Source organism: Diadema antillarum, unplaced genomic scaffold (assembly GCF_040938485.1).
Source record: "Diadema antillarum isolate AM-2024a unplaced genomic scaffold, OU_Dant_1.0 seq00001528_RagTag, whole genome shotgun sequence".
NCBI lineage: Eukaryota > Metazoa > Echinodermata > Echinoidea > Diadematoida > Diadematidae > Diadema > Diadema antillarum.
Genome location: NW_027272260.1, coordinates 127201 through 148908, shown reverse-complemented (window position 1 = coordinate 148908; position 21708 = coordinate 127201). Strand labels below are relative to the sequence as shown.

At 37.4% G+C, this 21708-nt stretch overlaps 1 protein-coding gene across 3 annotated transcripts in view; it reads left to right on the top strand.

The window, feature by feature from the left end:
* The window catches only part of LOC139710394 (uncharacterized), a 37658-nt gene extending 19875 nt beyond the window's left edge, over positions 1-17783 (top strand). For 2 of the 3 annotated variants that reach the window (XM_071622308.1, XM_071622310.1), the window contains exons 2-3: positions 13460-13541; positions 15383-17783. In XM_071622308.1, coding sequence (XP_071478409.1) covers positions 15513-16907 — 1395 coding nt within the window. In that variant the 5' untranslated portion in view covers positions 13460-13541; positions 15383-15512 and the 3' untranslated portion in view covers positions 16908-17783. Of the gene's footprint in view, positions 1-12913; positions 12991-13459; positions 13542-15382 lie in introns of those variants that run through there. The other variant, XM_071622309.1, reaches the window with a different exon arrangement.
* The last annotated feature ends 3925 nt before the right edge of the window (positions 17784-21708 follow it).

The following is a 21708-nucleotide window of genomic DNA, read 5'->3' as shown; positions in this document are numbered from 1 at the left end:
TGGGTTTTTTAAGTATCTGCGCAATCACTGCAGGATGAGAAGACTACGACAGTGTATGATGTCACATGGATACAACGATATAAGGAAAATGTAAGTGAATTTCACAAAACTTTACTTTTTGAAAAAAGTACACATTTCTTCAACTTGCTTCTGATGTACTGTATTTTAGGGCAATATTATTCACCCTGCAGTCCAAAAGAGAGAAGTCATGTGTTCTTTTGTTATGCAAGAAAAGTGAAAATACAGAATGTTGAATTTTCTTGATACTTTCTCTATATTCTTGTACACATGTGACATCACAAGCTATAGAAGTCTTCTCATTCAGCTTTGACTGAGCAGAAACTTTAAAAATCCATAACTCTGGAACGGATTGCCTAACTTTCCTCAAACTCTCACTGATGTGTTTTACTAATATTGCTATATTTACTCAACCCTCATGTCTACTGAGGTGAACTTGGCCTTTTCCAGTTTCGTTCCCTTATAGGTTTATTTGAGACCAGTTTGTGTCCGGGACCTTCTGTGAAGTTGATGGGGAAAATTACTGAACAAAAACAAATTTTCCCCTCAAGTTCACAGAAAATCATTACGCTGCTCTCTTCAGCTGGGAAACACAAACTGTTGTCTTAACCAAACTGTAAAAACCTGTTAAAGATTAGTATGAATTACAATCTCAAACAAAATATGAGCTGGTATCCATTATCATGAAAGAGAATAACAAAACAAAATAACAAGTAAGAACTGAAAGAAAGAGCTTATTTGAAAATTAAAGCCATGAGGAAAGACATGAATGTTCACTAAATAGTTAACACCTGAGAAGTTGGGGTGTCTCTATGTTGTGTCACCTCAAAAACAATAAAATGTTTTTTCTTATCATATACTTTTTACTCTCAAAAGTGACTGTTAAATATGCATGATTTGCAGGTAATTTTCAATCAATTCAAAATGATATGTAAAATATATTTTAGTAATGTCAACAGTTTAAATGAATCTGGTGTATAGAAAATTTATCCCAGATGAACCAAACACCTTTCACCAGTATTATAACATTTGTATGGTGGCTATCAAAGATGATGAAGAATTCATGAACATCCTTAAATTAATCTATTTATAAAACTATGTGCAAACAAAAACGTACACAAGTCAAATAAGAATTTTTGCTTTTGGTATTCATACCGTATGTCCCCGCCAAAAAAATTACAGTGGTTCCCTCCGCAACAATAACTTTAAAGATAGTGAATCAATCTAAAATACAATGTAAGGGATTGAAACTATAACTTATTGCCTACGCCTTACAGAAAACCCCATTCAATTTGCTTCAGAGGTCAAAGAGACTTGAGGATTTTTGTAGAGCATGTGAGGAATCCCTTCCCTCCAAGTTCTGCATGTGTTTACAAATTAATATGCATTTCCAAGAGCATCCAAGTGCTGAACTTGGAAGAATCAGACTCCTGACATCCTTTATAACAATCCACATTTCTTTGAGATCACTTAACCAAATTGACTGGGGCTTTCTGCAAAATAGGGCTAAGATGTTATAATTTAAGACCCCAAAGTAGAATTTAGTTGATTTAATCATATTGGGTGCTACATGTATCAATGCAAAAGTCTAATTGTAAATTTTTTTTTTTTTTTTTTTTTTTTTTTTGGGGGGGGGGGGGGGGGACATACTATGAATACATGAACACAATGTTAACATTGAATGTCACCGCCGAAACAAAGTTATTCTTCCCTGGTGTTGTGGAATAAAATATTCTGAGAGTAAAGAAACATTACTGAAATGATCTTAACACCCTCATTTCAATTTAAGGTAGAAAATGGAATGCCATGTTTCTTCAGGTTACAATATCTAGCCTATGTCCATCATATTCTTACTGTAAATTAATATTTTAACACAATGTTAACATTGAATGTCACCTCCGAAACGAAGTGATTCTTCCCTGGTGTTGTGGAATAAAATGTTCAGAGAGCAAAGAAACATTACTAAAATGATCTCACACCCTCATCTCAAGTTAAGGTAGAAAATGGAATGCCATGTTTCTTCAGATTACAATATTTAGCTTACATCCTTCGTCCAAATGGAAGTGCAAACTACCGGTACCCATGCTAATTAATGAAGTGTAAAAAAACACTTGTTCTGTGTGGTTTATCTGCTTGAAACAGGAGTTAATTTCTTGTTCTCGAGTTATAATTATTGAAAACATTGATAAAAAGAAGAAGTTTTTGTGTTATTGTCACTTATTCTCAAAATAAGTGAGTATTAATATTAATGTCACCTCCGAAACATTCTAATATGTTAACTGTCACCTCCGAAACATCCATGTGTGAAAAATCCAAGTTTTAAAGAAATGACTGGAATTTCATTTAACCTACATAGGAAGGTAGCCCTTCTTAAAGACTTGCTATAGTAAGAGTTTGACCTGGCCTGCCCTCCAATAAATAGTTAAAATCTTAAAAATTACATGTCAATTGGTATTTTTTAGCAAAAATTTATAAATCTCATGTATTTTTTTTTAATTCACTTTATATTCAACCCCCGAATAGTTTTGATTCACAAACTATATATTGTTGTTAACCATATAAACTTTGCATGGTGAAGTTTGACTGCAGAGTTTTGTCAATATGGCGCAATTCATGAAAGCAAAATTTTGCTTAAATTTACTTCAGGTGCCAGGGTTTTCCTTAAATTACACCAATAACCCTTCAGCTTTAAGGTCTGAAATGTTATTTTTTCAAAAATTTGAATACTTTCAAATAGGAATCAAACAGAATAATGAAAAAATATTTTGTTTGAAATTTTGACCCTCCGAGTACAAAAGTTACACCACTGATCGTAAAAAAGGCCATACAGATATGACGTGATTGATAAGCCAAGGGAAATTAGTTTATCATCTTTGTCTTGTGTTTGTACTATGGCACCTAAAACAAAGATTGCGCAAAAATGGGAAAACCCCTGTGGATTGCCCCTCCCCTTCCCAAGAGCCTCAGAGGTTGGCATAAAAAAAAAGAGGATCTCAAGGTGTTTCTGGGTTTTAGTAGTGTCCTTCAAGTATTGAAAACACTGTAAGGGATTATCAAAAAGATTAAAGCCTTGTCTTGTCTCAAAGTGACTGTACAGTACTGGTTGAGGTGGGGATTCATGTTTTGAACATTCCTAAGTGAGATACATAATGAGAAACCTTGTATGAAATATGAAAGAGCATGTAATTTTAAGAAGGATTCAATGTTTATTTGATGAAAATTAGTTTTCAAATGGCTGAGATATCAAAAAAAAAAGTGATAATAATAAAAGGCGACAGGCCACGCTTTTTATTAGGATCCCTTTGTGTCACCTTGTTTTTGGATATCTCAGCCATTTCAAAACCGATTTTAATCGAATAAACTTTTGCTGCCCCTTAGAATTGCATGCTCTTTTACATCTCATAGAGTGGTTTCTGAATATCTCGCAAAACGTAAAGCTACATTGTATGTAAATCCTCACCTCAACCAGAACTGTACACAGCCTTAAATATGGAGATTTTCATCTATTTTGTAAGCCTCAAGTTTCGGCATCGTACTTCTCAAGTTTTGAAGTGCCGTTGAAAGATTTAGGCAGCATTTGTTAATTTCTGCTCCTTTAAAAACAATCAAAACAAAAACAAAATTAGACAACAACATCAACACCCTATAAAGGAGAAGTAATAGGAGGAAATTATTTTCTGTAGTAAGCCCAAACAGACCACACATAAGGCCTGTTCACACACAAGTGAAAAAGTGAGATTTAAGAATCGATTTTCTTATCGCGATCAAAATTTGGAAATTTTTTCCTGTGTGGACAGAAAAATCTCACTACAATAATTTTTGCGATCCTAATCGCGATCTATTTTTCAGAAAAATCGTGATTATTTTGCCAAGCGCCGTGTGTGTGAGCGCGATCGAGATTCGGAAATCGGTATTTTTAATCCCATCGATCGTAGCGCGTGCGAAACTCTATTGGGACCGCGGGGTCAGTCTTCGGTCATGCAGGTTTCGCGCATGCGCAATTTTGGCTACTGATCGTTACCTTGCTGCGAAGTGCGATTTTTCCCTCTGTATGAACGGTCGAGAAAAAAAAAATCGAAATTTGGATCACGATTGTAATGTTGATTTTCTTTGTGTGTGATCGAGCCTATACTTGCATGAAGGCCGTATTGAAACAAAAGGGATTAGGAGGATTAGATTACTCCTTCCTATTGACAGTAGCTCTTTTTTTTTTTCAAGGTAGCTGAGGAAATCTGAAAATAAAATAAAATAAAGAACAAACCCGTGAATACTCTCTAACCTTAGCATGTTAAGCACACTTAATAATGGGGTGCATTGATTACTGTAGTACGGTGTGTATTAAGAGGAACACTATTATTCTGGAGGGTACTGTAGAATATCATGAACTCATTTAGATTAACATTTACCTACAAACTTGTGATTTGAAATGTTATGAACCTTTACCATGTATTTCTTACAAATGTTTCTTTTTTTCCCCCTACTTTCAAAGTTTTAAAAAATTGTGTTTGGTGAATAGGGAAGAAGCCTTTGAATCTTTCTCGAATGCATCTGATTGCTTACAATTTAACAGCTTCTGGTGTCCCTTTTTTTTTCTTCTGGCACAAGGTTTGCAGTTTACTTCAATGATTTGTGACAATTATCAAATACCAGTTGATTTGATTGCTATTCATTTGTTCTACACTCCTTCATTCAGATCTAATTTTAGACCAGACATAATCATACAGGCCCATTTCAATACTCTATTTAAGCATTTTGCTCTTTTTTTTTTAGGGGGGGGGGTTCCTGCATGGCAATAATTTGCTAATGATGTGTGTGTCCTGGAAAGCCTTGCCTCCACAGAGTACACTGTAGTTATACCATGGCTGCCACATTGCTCTTAAAGGTACCGTTTACCACTGGGAGCAGTGATTTTAAAGAAATGTTCAAGATACCACATTTGATTCATGTGTGTAGGTCAGGTGTATCACAAAACCTTGTACTACCATTAAAGCAATTCACAATCAAGCCTAAAATACAGTATAAGGAGATAAATATCACTGTTTTTCTCAATAAACCATAAATGAAGACAGTTTAGTCTAGAAACATTTTTTTTTTCATGACAATTATTTACATTTTGTATGAAATGTTAGTATTCATTTTAGATTGCTTATACTGGTCAAAATTTTTACATTGGTTGTTTCTATCCCTAACTCACATTTTAGAACTATTTTGGAGCACTAAAGCTGGTTTTTTGTTTCATCTCCAAATGGTTTTATAATGCCTTTAATATGAAGGTGGTTACCTGCAAGAATTGATTATGGCTGTTTGACACGAGGCAAGACAAACAAGGCTGTTGACTCGCGATAGGCGTTCCTCGGACTGATCACGAACGTGTCGGTCACACTATTTGCTTGCCTGTACATCTCAGCCCAACTTGATGTTCCCTGGTTAAAGGTTCTTATTGATAACATTTGAGTGCTTTAATGCTTTTCTCAGAATTCATAGAACATTATACATCTTGATTAAATAGAAATTCATGGTTTTTAAAGGATACACTTTTTGAAAGTTATGGTGTAGCCCATATGACGTACCTTGTGAATTATTTTATGCCACTGCCCTTTAATTCAAAACAACGGTGGCCTGTTCTACAATGAATGTTAATGCATCTTGAGGAGACAGCTTGCACAATGGATGGACACACAAAAATGGCATAAGAAAGAGACCTTTTTTAAACTAACTTTGGCAGTGAGGCAAGATGCTAATTACCTTGTAGGTGCTTGCCCAATTTCCTGGGGCAAGTGAAAATCAAAGTCAGGTAAGTTTGCCTTAAAAAAAAATTCACAAAGTCAACCATACAGAAACCCAAAGATAATGAGAGTTCATTGATACAAATGCACTGTAATTTCATTTCAACAACTTTCCAACACTTATGTGAAGAAACCCCCATGCAATGCAACACCAACAATCAATCAAACCAAGTTTTAGATCTACACGTGTTCAAGCTTGTCAATCAACGTGTTCTGTTTATTCAAATGCTTGTGTTTTATCAAGCCCTTTGACTAACAAGTGATTTTCTGTAAATAATTTTCTTATATTCCTGCACTTTCAAGTAAAATTCATGTTTGGGCAAATGTTCTGCAGCAATTTGAAAATCTGCTTGCCCAACCGGGCAAGTGGTAAAAAAAGAAAGTTATGTAGTACCCCGAGTTAGGTACCCTCTGGTGAAGACTGCACCCTGGTGATTTTCAACAAGGGATCTTTGCTCCACAAATTAAGCTTCCTCTAATTAAGGACATTAGATTCTCCTTTAACTCTTGAAACATCCACTGCACAGTGTGCTAATGACTGGTAGATACTGTAGGGCACTGCAACCATGTCCCTGTAAAATGTAATTATGCTATCTCTCCTAACTCATTAAAGACCATCAGGCCAGCCATAAAATGGGAATGAAGTGTTCAGCATAGCAGCTCAGATACTTAACCTGCGTTGATCATGATGAATTGTTATACATTCTTTTCTTTAATGCAAGATTAGAAATGTTCAAGACAAAAAAAAAAATGACAACAACCAAACAAACAAAAAACCAAACCGATTACAAGGGCTTTGCAGACTAACCCATTATTATGCTGAACATTGTGTTACAAACATTTATTCAGATTTTCAACATGTGAACTTGTAATCATGTACTTTCCATGAAATAATTCCAAGTTATGGCCCAATTTTTCTTTGCAGGTACAATTGTCATACCTGATCTTGTTCAAATGATAGTTGTAGTACTTATAATAGTCGTTTATGCATATTTGAAGCAAATATTAGGCTGTTTGTGCTGAATAGCGATCAAGTAGAAGAAAATAGATGTGCTTCTCTGAGAATGATGTTGTACTTTGTAGTGTCTTTAAATGGATGTGTTGGTACAAAGACTAACACAAATACTGTTGAAAGTGAACACATAATTTTGCAAGCAATTTAATAAATAGAATGAAAGAGGATTCAAGCAGATTTGATATTTTGATGTTGTTCAATAAATACATGGTCTTCTTAGCTTTTGCTCACTTCAAGTGATTTATCTACATGTTGGAGAAAAATATCCTTCTAGCCCCTTTCTTTGCATAAAATAGACCATTTGCCTGACGTGGATGAGTATGACACACCCAATGTTTTTTTTTTTCTTCACAATGTTTCTGACAATACAATGAATGTTACAAAATGAGGCTATCAGCCTTCACTGTTCAATGCAAAATTTGCCATTTTATACCCAGACTAGAATTGTGTCCTTAGGGAACACATTAACCCATAGGGATGAGCTGATTTTGTTATATAACGTATCTCCCATGGACACAGGTTTGCCCAAATACAGTGTACAGTGCAGATCTTTTAAGGGTAGTAGAAGCCCGCATTATAATATACTCTGCTCATGAATATGGAATAAGAGCAGAAACTTCTTTATTGTACATATTTTGAATGAATTGGCTCTACCCCTTGAAAGAATTTAATGTGTTACATCATGTATTACATTAACAATTGTGTCATGATGACCTGCTAATGAATGTGTGTTGTTATAAATATAGGCCTACATGTAGCAGACTTGCTGAGTATTAACACCTGTTCAGAATTTAAACACAGAATTAGTTATTTTCTTCATAAGTTATAAAACAAAAACAAAGCAAAACAAAGCAGTACCTGACAAATATTGCAGTCAAAATTGAAGTTAAAGAAACACAGTTACATGTATGTTCAGTACAAAGGAAATTTTCCATGCCATTACTTTTAAAATCATTTTACTGTAAATATGAATGTATGCGGTATATCAAAAAGAAGAGAATTTATATCTGTGGTGTTATATAGTTAGCACCTTTATGGTGCAGTGTGTTCTCTTGACAACATGTGCAGTTTACTTGAACTATGGGAAGCTACAGACCCACTTGCTTTTAATATATACATAGTAGTTGTCCATGACTACTTAAAATCCCTGTTGGGATGCCAGCTAATAGGAATGAGGCTATACCAATCTGCAAAAGGTTGAAAAGTATCTACTGCCGATGTTTCATTCTCGTACTAAAGTCTACCTTTGGTAGAAATCTGTAAATCACTGTGGTTGAAGACTTTGATTAATATACATGTAAATGCATCACTGTGTTGAGCCTGGAACTACATGTTGTGTGGTACATCCAAGAGATGCAAAGTACAATGTACCTTACAGCAATGTCACAAACATCTTGTGTACCCCAATAATACAGACATATTATCTCCCACTTTGGCATCTATTTCAACATTTCTTTTTTCTTTTTGTTTGTGTGTCTGTCTAGGTGTCTGATAAAAGAAAAGGGAGCATTCTCTGTCAACTACATGGAATTAAACAATTGTAGATTGTTGATTGTCTGTCCTTTGCAAGGATATGAATTTCTGAAGGGGAAAAGCATTTAAAGAATGCATTATTCAAGGCCCCCCTCCATAAAAGCAGCTCCATCTAGAAAAATTGACTTGTAGAGGATAAAAGCTAGCACATTGTGCTGGTTAAAGTGCATCACAAGTTTGATTAGCATCCGCTTTGCTTGGAATAAAAGGAAAAGAAGTATTTTATCATTTTATTTTGTTTGTCAAAGAATAAAATTGTCAGTTCTCCTCTGGGGTGAAGAGAAATGTAAACATACAGAAATATTTTATCACAAAGTAAAGTCGACCCTCAAGTTTGTGGATGGCAAATTTGTTTACTATGAACAGAATGCTGAGATCTTATTTAATAATTTTGTGACCTATTTGCCCCCTAGTGTTCCTTTGCAGTGAAAAGATGGAATCATGGAGGGTAAACTGTGTACAATGTACCGTAGAAGTGGTAAATTTATATAATTTCAAAATGTTCCTCGATGGCAGTAAATCAGTCTGGTTGTAGCTTGATCCATTTTGCAGAGCTGCATAACATTGCCTTCAGATAGTATAGCTTTGAGCTAAGGAGACATTTACAAGCGTGATTTGTTTTGAAAACAGTCCTTTTGACAAATGCACGCATGGGATCCTTTTGACATAAATCCGAGATGTACAGGAATTTTTCAATTCTCCTTTAAAATGATCTCCCAAAAGGGTAATTGTCTCCCAAAATTGTAACTGAAAGTGGTGTTCATATATGTGTTTGTACTTTCAAACTGGGTTATAGACTCACTTTTCTTAAATTTTCACTCTCTGTAACAGGCTGAAATTGCCCCCTTGTGTTTGCTCTAGCCCATACAGTAAAATATTTCACATTCTTTGGCATCCAAATTGTAGAGTAAAGTTTAGATAGTCAAGGCATGTTTTTCATTGTTGTTTCAACTCCAGTCAACCCCTGCCCTTTTATTATTTGCTGAGTTGCTGTAATACTGACTCTGTCTTCTGTGGGTTGTTTGCATTTGGGATGTAATCTTGAGTTTTGGAAGTTACAGATTTGTATTTGTCGTTGTAATTGTTCAGCAGGTAATGTGAATGTTTGCTGTATTCACCAGCTATTGCAAGACAGTGTTAATGGGTCTCATGGGATTTCAGAAATAATAGCAGTTTCTAGATCATTAATTTTTACAAAACGATTCTCTCTCATTTACACGTATTGTATAAAGTAGACCTGTACGACTGTGTAGGTCCATGGTACTATACTATTCTGACTTTGACTTAAATGTGTACATGTACATACAGGTTGAATCTTTCTACAGAGTACAAGAATTAACAACATCTCCCTGATTTATGTTCTTGTTAAATTTATAAAGATAAATTGCATTTTATCATTGTCTACATAAATGTGTTTATCATGCATTATTTGTACACATGTAGGGCTACCTAGTATAGGCTTGTGTACATCAATGCATACATGTGCATTACTGTAAAACGAGGAATGTTCGCGTGCATTTTAATTCCGCAAAATTCGCAAGAGCCAAAATTCACGAAATTATAATTGCACGCAAAAGTTCTGATCTACACTCCATGCATTGAATGCCAACTGGTGGCAATTCATGAAATTTTCATGCTGCAAAAAAGACTGTTGGCTCCAATTCACTTTTTTTTTTTTGGGGGGGGGGGGGGGGGAGGGGGGATGTTTTAAGAATTGGAATTTAACTTTGAATATCAATGAATGACCAGAATGCAGCTGATGTTATTGCATGAAGTCCCCAATATGATTCAATTTACAAAATGATGCCAATCACCATCAGTCACAGTGAAAACAGCTATTGTCAGTGGATTTTCTCAGATCCATGACATCACAACTCTTCCTGCAGATGAATGTTGACTTTACTGTTAAACGCAGGTGGCTCCTACTTGTAGCCTTTCAACAAGGCTGCCAAAATGACTTCTAGGAAGAGTGTTTAGACTTGCATGTCATTAGTCTTCGACAAGGATCTAGATGATGACATACAATTAAGTTTGATCATAAAACTTTGATTGCATACAGTGTATGCAGTTTGTCATAGTTATGTATGCAATCTCTCCTCTGATGATACATGTTTGAGTCATTTGTGATAATAAGATTTGTTACCGTTGTGGAAAATTATTAACACAGCCTGGAAGGTAGGCTAGCTATCACTCATACAATGCAGACTGTGAGTGCCTTGACTAGGTGAATGAATGTAAGAATGATCTCCCCTACCGACCTATGAAGGTAATTCCTGATTATCAACGGCGCATTTCAAGCTTCCTATTGTAAATTTGTCAATGGTTCAAAGAGACCTGCTTTTGTGCAATGAGAGGGATAAACTTGGTATGCCAAAGTCAATGAATTGTACAGACTTGATATTAAATCACTACCCTCTCCCATTCTTTCTTCCCATGGACCCCCACCCTCATTCCTCTATACCCTTCCCCCATTTTTTGTCTTTTTCATTCCTTCTTATAATTCTTTCTCTACTGTCCCTTCCATACCCCACTCCATTCCCCTCCCTCCCCTGCCCTCTCCTCTTCTTCTTAACCCTTTCTCTTTACCCTTTCCCTTTTTTCCTGAACTTCCTTGAACTTTCCATCCCTTCTTTATTTCTTTTGTGCTTCTTCCCTGCCCCACTCCCCCCCCCCCACCCTCTCCCCTTCATCTTACCCTGTGTCTGACCCAACGCTGCACACTTGCACTGGTCCAACTCCAATTGTCCATGACCAGTAAAAATCACTGTCAGACCAGTAACTTTTTCAGGAAGGGCCCAGTACAAAATTGAAAAACTGGGTGCCTACAAGTCTGACAGACAGGTCGGACTGGAAGAAAGAATGGGTTAGTGTGCAGCCCTGCCTTACAGTTTTGTACCCCTTCCCTTTTTCCTGAACGTCCTTCAGTTTCTCCCTTCTCATCCTGCTCTTCTTCCATCTCCTCCTCATTTTCCTCCAGGACTTTTTTTTTTGACCTCCCCTCCTCTTTGGTTCATCATATACCATCTATTTTCCCAGTCTCTTTCCTTCTTCCTCTTCTTGTTCTCAAAGGGACCGTATAGATTTGCCTGAGACTTATCTTCGGGTTTATAACATCTTTTATTTTGTTTATAACATCTCTTAATATTGAATAAGAAAGAGCATGTAAATCCAAGAAGGATTCAATGTTTATTTGATGAAAATTGGGCTTGGAATTGCTGAGATATCCAAAACAGCGATCCTAATAAAATCTACAGGCCACAGCTTTTTATGATTGAATATTAGGATCTCTTTGTGTTTACCTAGTTTTTTGGATATCTCAGTTATTTCAAATCCAATTTTCATCAAACATACCTTTGATTCCCCTGAGAATTGTATGCTCTTTGACACTTCATAGAGTAGTTTCTAAATATCTCGTGAAACGTTACAAGCTGAATCCTCACCTCTTAACCAGTACTGTGCAGTCTCTTTAACCCCTCCATGCATTCTTCATCACCCTTCTTCTTCCAGCCTGCCTCTCATCCAATTCATTTTCCACTCGCCTTCCCATGGGGAATCTCCTCAAAATATCAGTTCGAGGCAATGGACGAAATTGTGTTCTCTGTAATGAAATTGCTACACAAATCACATGTTGTGTCATTGCAGTCATAGTGGAAATGCATAGAGCAAATGCTATACACTGTATACCATACCAGAAAAATTATTCCCTGCCTTCAACTCTTCCGCTTGTTCAGCTTCCATTGCATATTTTCCAGTCGGTCCTTCGTAGGTCTTATAAATATAGGTAGATTTCTTTCCTGCATGCTTTTCATACCTCTTTACCCCTTTTTGACTAGCTCCATTCTTCCTCTTCTATACGCTTGGGACATTGTCCCTCTTTCCTCTCAATAAATCAATTCTAAACAGTACTTAATACTCTGCCTTAAAGTTGACAATACAATGAAATCAGTATATTTTTTCCAAGAAAACAGAAATACTGTTGTTGTTGTCTTTTTGTTCTCTCTGAGTTATCTTATTTTGTGATGTCATGGTATTCCAGGCAAAGTGAATCAATGTGTATTCATGCATTAAATGCATTATAACCTGCTCCAATACATTAGTGTATTCATATACACAGTTTTAATGCTTCTATTCATATGTATCATTTTCTTCTTTCTTTATAAAAAAATGGCTGTCAAGTCTGGAATTTACCATAAAAGAAATATTTGATTGATGTTCTGTAAACGAGCCTATATTGCAGGCCGCTGTTTGTCCGCTTTTGGAACAGGGGACGCGCCGATAAAATTGTTGACAGAGAAACTGGGTAAACGGGCAGTCTTTTTGCAATTGACATTTCACATGTTTGGCAAATTTCTGCCAGTGTTTGAACAGCTCTCTGTTGTTTGCAAGCCCCACCTCGTGTTCTCGTAACACCTGTGCATTCATTTGGGTAGCACGGTAAAAGGTCCATGTACGGAGGCAAGACAGTGCACCCGCATGTAAAGATTATATACAGCTGTAGTGTTTTCTCTGCCAGCGATGAAGAATTACGTGTATTTTCCGACCTGCCTGTGGAAGCTTGACCCTTAAATATCAGCTGAGATTCCTTGCAATGACAGACATACATGTATCTGCTGACAGTATTGTGTGCACATGGAAGGAGTGAATCCCCCATTCTTTTATTTTGATTTCTTTATTTGATTTCTTTCTTTTTCATTAGTTTTTATTTTTTTTACATTGGTGTGGAAGGACAAATTGATTTGCAGATTTTGGCAAAGCAGTGTACAGTACATGTAGGTAAATACGTACAAGATGGAATATAGGATGATATTACCAAGGTTAAGAATATATTTCTGGTTTCGCAACACACAAATGGACACACACACACAGACATCCAAGGATGACTTTTGTGCACAGGTACTAAAGGTTTTTATAGCTGGAAAACAGTGTTTCTTATGCCATATTGTCTATTTTCTCCTTGTGATTATACATGTGTACACAATATAGAGGACTGTATGAAGTGATAAGCTGTGCATTACTTGTGATTCATAATCACCAATAAATCTATATGTTGCAGTCCCACTCTAAACTTGTGGTGCCTTTCTTTCTGCTTTATTTCTTTGCTAAACAGGACTGGATGGAGAGGAGGATCTAGGATAACCATGGCCTAGCATTTCTTGAAGACACTGCTACTGGCAACACAAGTATTAAAAGTAAGTACACATGTACGAGTCAGACTTTATGTGCACAGATGTTCTGAAAGAGGGGAAATCTTTTTCATTTCGTCAAAATTAGGACTTATGGAAGACCTCGCACACTAGGATGCTTTAAATCTGTAGATTAAGGAATAAATGTCAATTACTCTCTTGCCTTTCTTCTAAAACTAATTTCCTAATTTTCCTTCCCCAATCTCAATTATTACCTTTATAATATAATTTTATTTATCTTACTCTTAGATTAGCTGACTTATTCGTAATATTTCCATTCATAGCATTTCATATTCATAATATACAATGTGCTCCAACGAATGCAGTTATAATGAAATGCCTGTTACAAAAAAAAAAAAAAAAAAGATTTCTTGTTGTAAAGTGGAAAAAAATACTAATTTTCGCTTGGACAAGTGGAGTGGAATATAATTTTGGATGATATCAATGCAAGCTATGCATGATACAAACTACTGTAACAATGTGGACATATTTAGTACTTTTGACTACATGGTTATTAGCATTGTTTTGTATGTGGCTGTCTGGCTGTCTCTTTGTCTGTCTGTGTGAAAGAACAAACAGCATTAATCTTTCTGGTTTTTGATAAAGGACTGTGTCTTTGAGAAAATCATATCAAAAGTCACATATTTGTTCAGCAGGGTCAATATTTTAATTTGATTCCAATGATTGATTTCAAAGATGCGGTTAATCAACCACTGATATCAAACCGACCTGCAAAACCACATTCAAAACCAGGCAGTACTCAGCACCATTTCTTTGCAGTTTGTGTTTTCATGGGAAGGTGTACTGTGATTTATGGCAAAAATATTTTTCCCCCATTTCTCCACCTCCAAGCAAACATTCTATCAATTGACATTCATCATTAAAGATTATCCTTCAGTTTTACAGAATGTGTGTAACAGTGTGAAGTGTGAGATAGCTTTTGAAAATGTGTATGTTTAACCTGACAAAGATTTTCCATCTATGGGACCATTTATGCCAAATAGTCATAGGGAAAAATTGAGGCTTTAGTGCTCAAGCTGACTCTGGTCATAGGCCAGTATGAAGTGAAGGACAAACATTTTTTTATTTCTTTTCTTTTTGCATATTGGACAAAGAGACTGAAGTTATGGAATTTAGATCATCGGTAATGAGTTAAAGGTCCAGTTTACCTTTGGGAGCAGGGATTTAAAAGATGTTCAAGATATCACATTTGACGCATAATGTGTAGGTCTGTTGTATCACAGAACATCCTACCATATCAAACATTTTTGCAATAAAGCGAAAAATATAAGGAGATACCATTATTTTTCTCAATAAACCATAACTGTAGATGGTTTAGTCTGGAAACATTTTTATTATAGCTATTGTTCAAATTGTATGTATTTAACAATACTTGATATTGATTATAATACGGATTCAAAATTTTACAGTGGTTGTCCTATCCCTAACTCACACTTTAGAACTATTTTAAAGCACTAATGCTGGGTTTTTGTTTCATGTGCAAATAGTAAATTATGCATTTAAAGTTAAATGTAAGAAGCAGTCATGCTGGTGACAATCCAAATCAGATGAGCCAATATTGTCAGCACAGTGGAGGTTTAGTTCAGGTGCTTTCTTGAGCTGGTGACATTACAAGTGGACTATCCCTTTTTTCTGCATTTCATTTTTCTTTTGTGTAGTCTGTCTTTGCCAAAGGAACCCCCCCCCCCCCATTCCGTGTTTTGTTATTATAAATCTGCTGGGTGCTTTCTTTGATGGCAGATAAGGGAAGCTTGGTGCATGCAATCATGTAAAATGTTTCATTCTTGTGTTTAAATCTGGTTTCCTTTTGTCTTTTCATCTGTCAGAAATGAAAATGAAATGAGCACATTTCTCACTTGGAGACGGGACTGAGTGAATGAGCAACAACGAGAGGCCGTCCATCAGGACAACGAATTCTTCCACCGAGCGCTGAGGCAGGGAAGCAACGAGGCAACCATGGGCTGCACATACTCCAGGTCAGAGGACCTCTACAAGAAGTCCATCCTCAACACTGAAGCGTTCATGGGGAGCGTTAGTGACACCCCGGGCTACTTCAGCAAGACAGTGCACACACTGGACTTTGTCGAGTCCAAATTTCCGAACAAGATGAAAACCGAGATGTCGTACACGGGGCCGCCGTCCCACCTCCAGAACTCCATTGACGTCCACCCGTTTTGGAGCGAGTTCGGCCGCGAGTACGTGGCGACCGACCGCTACCACGACATGACGGACGGCGGCGTCCCGCGGAGTCTGCTGCCGGGAACGGACACCGCCCAGGAGATGCGGAATCTTGAACAGAAGGAGTCCATGCAGGACATCCGGAACCAGGTGCGGCAGAAGATGGCCCAGGCGCGGCCGATTCCCGAGGAGCAGGAAGACAGTGGGCATCAAGCATCAGCAAGTATAGACGAGGAGAACTCTAATAGATTGACGTCGGTTTCAGCAACACCAGTTATGCCAACACCCTTGAATTCCAGCAAGTCGCCAGTAGAATCCCCGACGAGCGGTGCTGATATGCCAAGGACCGTGTCGCCACCACCAGACAGTATTGACAGTGAGGAGAAGCAAGCACTAGACTTCCTCGACTCCATCATCTCAGAGAGCATGGACCTCGATGATGATGTGAAGGAGGCGCCGGCACGGAAGGTCACAGAGGACGGCAACTGGTCGATGGGCTCAGAGTCATTCATGAAGGCCGAAATCAGAAGGCGCAACCTCGATAAGCCTGTTCCTGGTGTGATGCTGGAGCGGACGCAGAGTGAGAAGCAGCATCACAAAGCCAACGGTGACGCCCCTTCACGCGGTGGCATCAACGTCATCAGGACATCCATGTATCTCCCTGATGCTAACTTTATGAGCCCTCACAGCGCGGCCGCGAGGGCCAACCAACACAACTCTGTTATGAGCTACCGAGTGGAGACGGAGGATTTGCCAAATCCGCTGGAAATGAAGCACAGGAATAGGTACAGCACAGGATACCTCCTCGAGAGGAACCTGAGCAATAGGGACAGCACTGCCAGTATAGATACAGGGATATTCTCCGACAGCAGTGCCTCGAACAGTGCGTCGAGCAACGGGAGCGGTGTGGCGTCGCGCGGTCACGGAGTGAAGAACTTGGTAAAGATCTACAATGAGCAGACGCGTGCCTCGACGGCGGAGCCTGCCTGGAAGCGGCAGTCGGCCATCCTTCCGGAGCTAGAGGGCATCGGCCCGAGGCCGCCCCCTCCGCCGCTAAGACGTAGCCTCAGTCAGCAAACCAGCTTGCCATTGGATGATAGTCAGCGGGTACCTCCTAACTCGCAGATCCTAGAGGAGATACGGGCAGAACTGCAGCTGTCCCTGAGCAAATGAGCTCCGGGAAAACAAAAAAACATAAAACCCCAAAATGCTATCCGTAGAACTTCAATTGAAATGCGATATAGGTAGCAAGGCCAGGGTGCTGAGGTGGCAACAGCTGTGGTGTGCAAGGCCCATTGCACTTGTGGGTTGGGAGTATACGTAACATTCCCTACCACACGTCAGCTTTTCCATTCTGGCCCACATGTTGAGATCAGTGCAGGACGTACAGTTCTTTGAAGATGCCATGAAAGATACCTCAAGTTCAACAATACCAAATGCATAATGTGCTCTTGTTCCAATACAGAAATGATATCGGTAGTGCTATTAATATGTGTATGGATAAAGAATTCTGAGTGGGAGAAAGTGTACTTGCTGAATCTGTTTAATAGTATTTTGAGGAATGTGTCCTTGAATATCAACTACATAATAGTTCTAGCTCTGGTATGCCTTTGATAGAAAGTAGAGTTGCGATTACTTTTCTGTAACAGTCAATTAGTGCTGAGAATATGGGGTTACCATAATTGACTACATTAGCTGCTATCAGATTTGTGACCCATAATTGTGTTAGTAAAGTAGGGGGCATGCGGACTTGTGTTGTTTTGAACTTTTTGGCAGTAGACTGCTTTTATAGCTTAACCCGTTCAGGAATGACTGATTTTGATTTAACATGCATTTCCCATAGTCACTTGCCCGAATATACTTGGGACTCGTTCTCAACGGGTTAATAAAGCCTTTACCATCACGCACATTTACTGGTAATTGACAGTATAAACACTTGAATCTTTATGACAAAACATTTTGTTGCTGCTGTTGTTGCATTAACCTTTACATACCCGAGGTGAAGATTACGGTGTGCAAGAGGATTGGGGCCTTGACACGTTGGTCTTGTCAGGGTTAATGTCCATGTAATCAAGTGGGTGTGCTTGTGAGACATGGAATGTAAATTGCACCCATTTCCCATCTGAAGAATTTTTTCAACTGCCATGAAGGAACTGCCAGTGAAGACATCTAGTTTGTCTCTCATTTTTATTGAGGTATTCATGTTGATGGACTGCCACACTTTTAAAAGGGATCGTATGGTTTTGGTTGAGACCTAATTTCAAATTTCTAAAATTTTTGGGTGAATAACGTAATGAGAAACTTCTTATGAAATATGAAAGAGCATATAATTCCATGAGGAATTCAATGTTTATTTGATGAAAATTGGTTTTGAAATGGCAGAGATATCCGAAACAGAGCGATTCTAGTAAATGTGCAACCCACACTTTATTACAATCGCTTTGTTTTACTTTGTTTTTGGATGTTTCAGTCATTCCAAACTCAATTTTCATCAAATAAACTTTGAATTCCTCTTAAAATGGTATGCTCTGTACTATTTCATAAGTGTTTTCTTGGTATCTCGTTAAAAGCCCAATTCTCATCTCCACCAATACTGTGCCATCCCTATAAACCCTGAATCAGTACTATCCCTCCCTTGATTACAAAATTGTTGGAAATTCAAAAGCATCGTATTCAGCTGCGCTGCAGTTTATGTCTTACACTTGTATAATAAGAACATCTAGACTCATTTGAGATTTGATGTTTGTTTTCCCTCCTTTCTTATTTGAAATGGCAAAAATTGCATTATTGAAGAGCTTCTGAGCTCTTATGAAATTAATAATCAGCATTCAATTGATACACAATTTTTTTATATAAACAGTGTTTACAGAATCATGGGAAATCTATGTGTTATGTGGCATAGATTTGTAATCCATGTTTATAGTTTCTATCAATGTAAACAATCTTATGAATGTGTCATGAAAAAAAAAAATAATACCACCAGCATATAATTGCATTTCGTTTTATTGGGAATGAGTTTTGTGTCAAATGATCAGCATTTGTGTAATCAGCATTTTAGATCAACTTGAAGACTGTTTCAGATTTTGGACAAAATAGGAGTCCTGCTACGTGTCGGATCCTAGGAACAGACAAACTAACAGAGATGTACAAATAAATAGGCTCTATACACTCACTTCCCTGTAACTTTCCCATTTTTTCCCCTGTTTTCTGCAGAAATGTTCAAATTGTCAGTAGCAACAATTTGAGTGTAAAGGGAAATATCTGTCATTTTTGCTCTACCTTTGATTGTAAAAAGCTAACAATGAATTGTAAAGAATTATGAAAAGAATTATTATACAGGACCAGACTACAGATATAATAATGATTCCTGTAACTTGTCTGGTCTCAACAGTCACCTGTCTAAAAGACATGGCCTCAAATATTTTTTTTTTTCCTATAGTAGAATTGCAAGATTCCAGGAAATGTGCAGCTGATATTCAGATTAGTATTAAAGGACACGTACACTTGTACAGTCGATTTGGAAATTACATCGTAACTAAAGGAAATAAAGCGAAACAAAACAAACAAAACAGCATTGCCTCTACATAATATACGTGTTTGAGACACTTATAAAACCATTACTCTGAAGCAAGACATTTTTGTGGCATGAAATTTTATGCCAATTCCACTGGCATTCGCTGCATGGATATACACTGTAGTGTAGATGAGAGCATCCATGTGCATTGTAATTTTCAACATTTCACAAATTAAATGCATGCAAAAATTTATGATTTTACGGTAACTGTGTGAAAATCTTGTATCAAATGAACATGTACCATCCTGCATAATTGACTTGACTCCGTTCAACGAAGTAAGCTTAGACACGGTGTGGGCATGGGCTCAACTCCAGTAGAAGCGTCTTTGAATATGAAGTATTAGTGTTCCCTTGGATTACAGCAAAATGTGTGATTACGGTAGGGTAGCATTTTCTCACAATTTTCATGATCCACCACTTCTTAGTGTTTTCCACAAATGCCCACCTAATATCAGGTAGAAGATATATAGAGGTATCCTCTTATATTTTGTGAGAAAGCATTTTTGTACTTTGGACTGATACTCTTTTTTTTTTTTTGCCAGCATATTTTCTTTTTGAAGAGCTAAGTATAAATGTTTATGAAAGATGATGATGAAAGAATATATACAGTATAATGAATTGTGTAATATAGCCATATCAGTGTTATTTATTCCATATGTCATACATGTTTGTATTCATGCTTGTATCTGTATGTATCCACATTGATCTAGTTACCTAAATGATCCAGTAGGGCTGTCTGTTCTGTATTCAGTGTGATATCTATGAACTTGCTGTGATGCATGTAGGGACTCAAAAGCTGTATGTTTTTGTATTCTGCTCTATAGCAAACATAATTATGAGAGCTATTTCTGAAGACACCTGAAGACCACTGCCTTCCTTGTGAAAGGGAAGTGAGCAAAGATGCAGAAACATTTATGTTTTATATAAAATGAACAGTGATTTGCTAGGACAACAAATGCAAAGAATTGTGCAGATTAGGATCTTGTAAGCAACGGTGATAGTTCATTATTCAAAGCCGTTGTAGTTGAAGCTGGGTAGGACTGCGTACAAGACATCACAATATGTGGAATTAGAGACAAAGTTGGTTGTGGGTAATTAAGCGCATTCATTTTCACAAACAGTTGAACTTGATGCAAACTGAAGGCATTCGTTATGGAAAAGGAGAAGGCGTACATGCCATTTACCCCAGGTTTCGCAGGAAGGGCCTTTTTTTTTTTTTTTGGATGTCCTGACAGAAAAATGTTTTAAGAGGCTCCATGGTTTGTGAGTCGTGGCCTATGGTAGTGTATGTAATGCACACAAATATTCCCTGAAAAACAAAGTTCTTTGAACCCTCCTCCCCTCACCTCTTACAAATGTATGTGTGAATGTGTTGGCAACTTGAAAGGAAATTCTGCAGTGTACATTTTATCTTAATAAAACCTGATTCAGATTGTCATGCAGAAGGGACAGACAACAGATTTGAGGAATTTAGTATGTTTGAAGTGAATCAGTGCAAATGTGTTTGTGCAAAGATTTTCTCTCAAGCCTCTGCATTTTTTTTGTTTTTTTTTGTGGGGGGGGAGCAAGTTTTGGTAGAATATTATTGAATGCTGGTAATAAAATGTGGAGAGGAGACAAAAAGAAAGAAGGAATTGAAGAAACAATGCTGTGAGAATTTATATCTTGGGATCGCATTTCAAGATTGGGTAGCAAAGTTCAATAAGCATTGAATTGTCTACAATGTGAGCTGTCATGTGATGCAAAGCAGTTTTTATTGCACATTTTTTTTTCACCATGAGAGGTAAGTGACAAGTCATGTTTATGAGTAGGGAGCTTTCAGGGTTCAAAGGTCACCCACACTTTTGTGATGATGTCATATAATTGAAGTTGCCAATTTCAAGAGTCATGGGGGGATTTGTAATCTGAGTGCCCTGTTACAAGCTACGCACTGAAGGATATAGTGTGATAATTCCAGTTTTATTTGACCAAACAGGGAAGTGGAAATAGATCTCTCCCACCTCCCTGGACCAAACCAGTGTGTCAGCAGACATGCAGTATATTTCCATATCCTTTCTAGTTCATGTTTTGTAAATGTCATGAACACTTTTATTTGTCTTGTCAAAAGTACTTAAGTGAAGCTATAGCTGAATGCATTCCAAGTACCCAACTGATCAGATCAGTCATACCTTGCTTTTTATCAAAAATTAAAGTAACATTTTGTCTGTAACACTGTATATTTGTTTACAGTACTTTTAGAGTGGTAACGTCCAACAGTTATTGCCTCACAGAGGGATGAAATGTGTATTAATTTACTGCTGTACGCTGTCTCCATCAGTACATGTATTAAGGCTGGCCTATTGAGTTGGAAGAAAGGGTGGTGGTTTGTTTGTGACTTGTAGGCTGGAAAACAGCCATTTT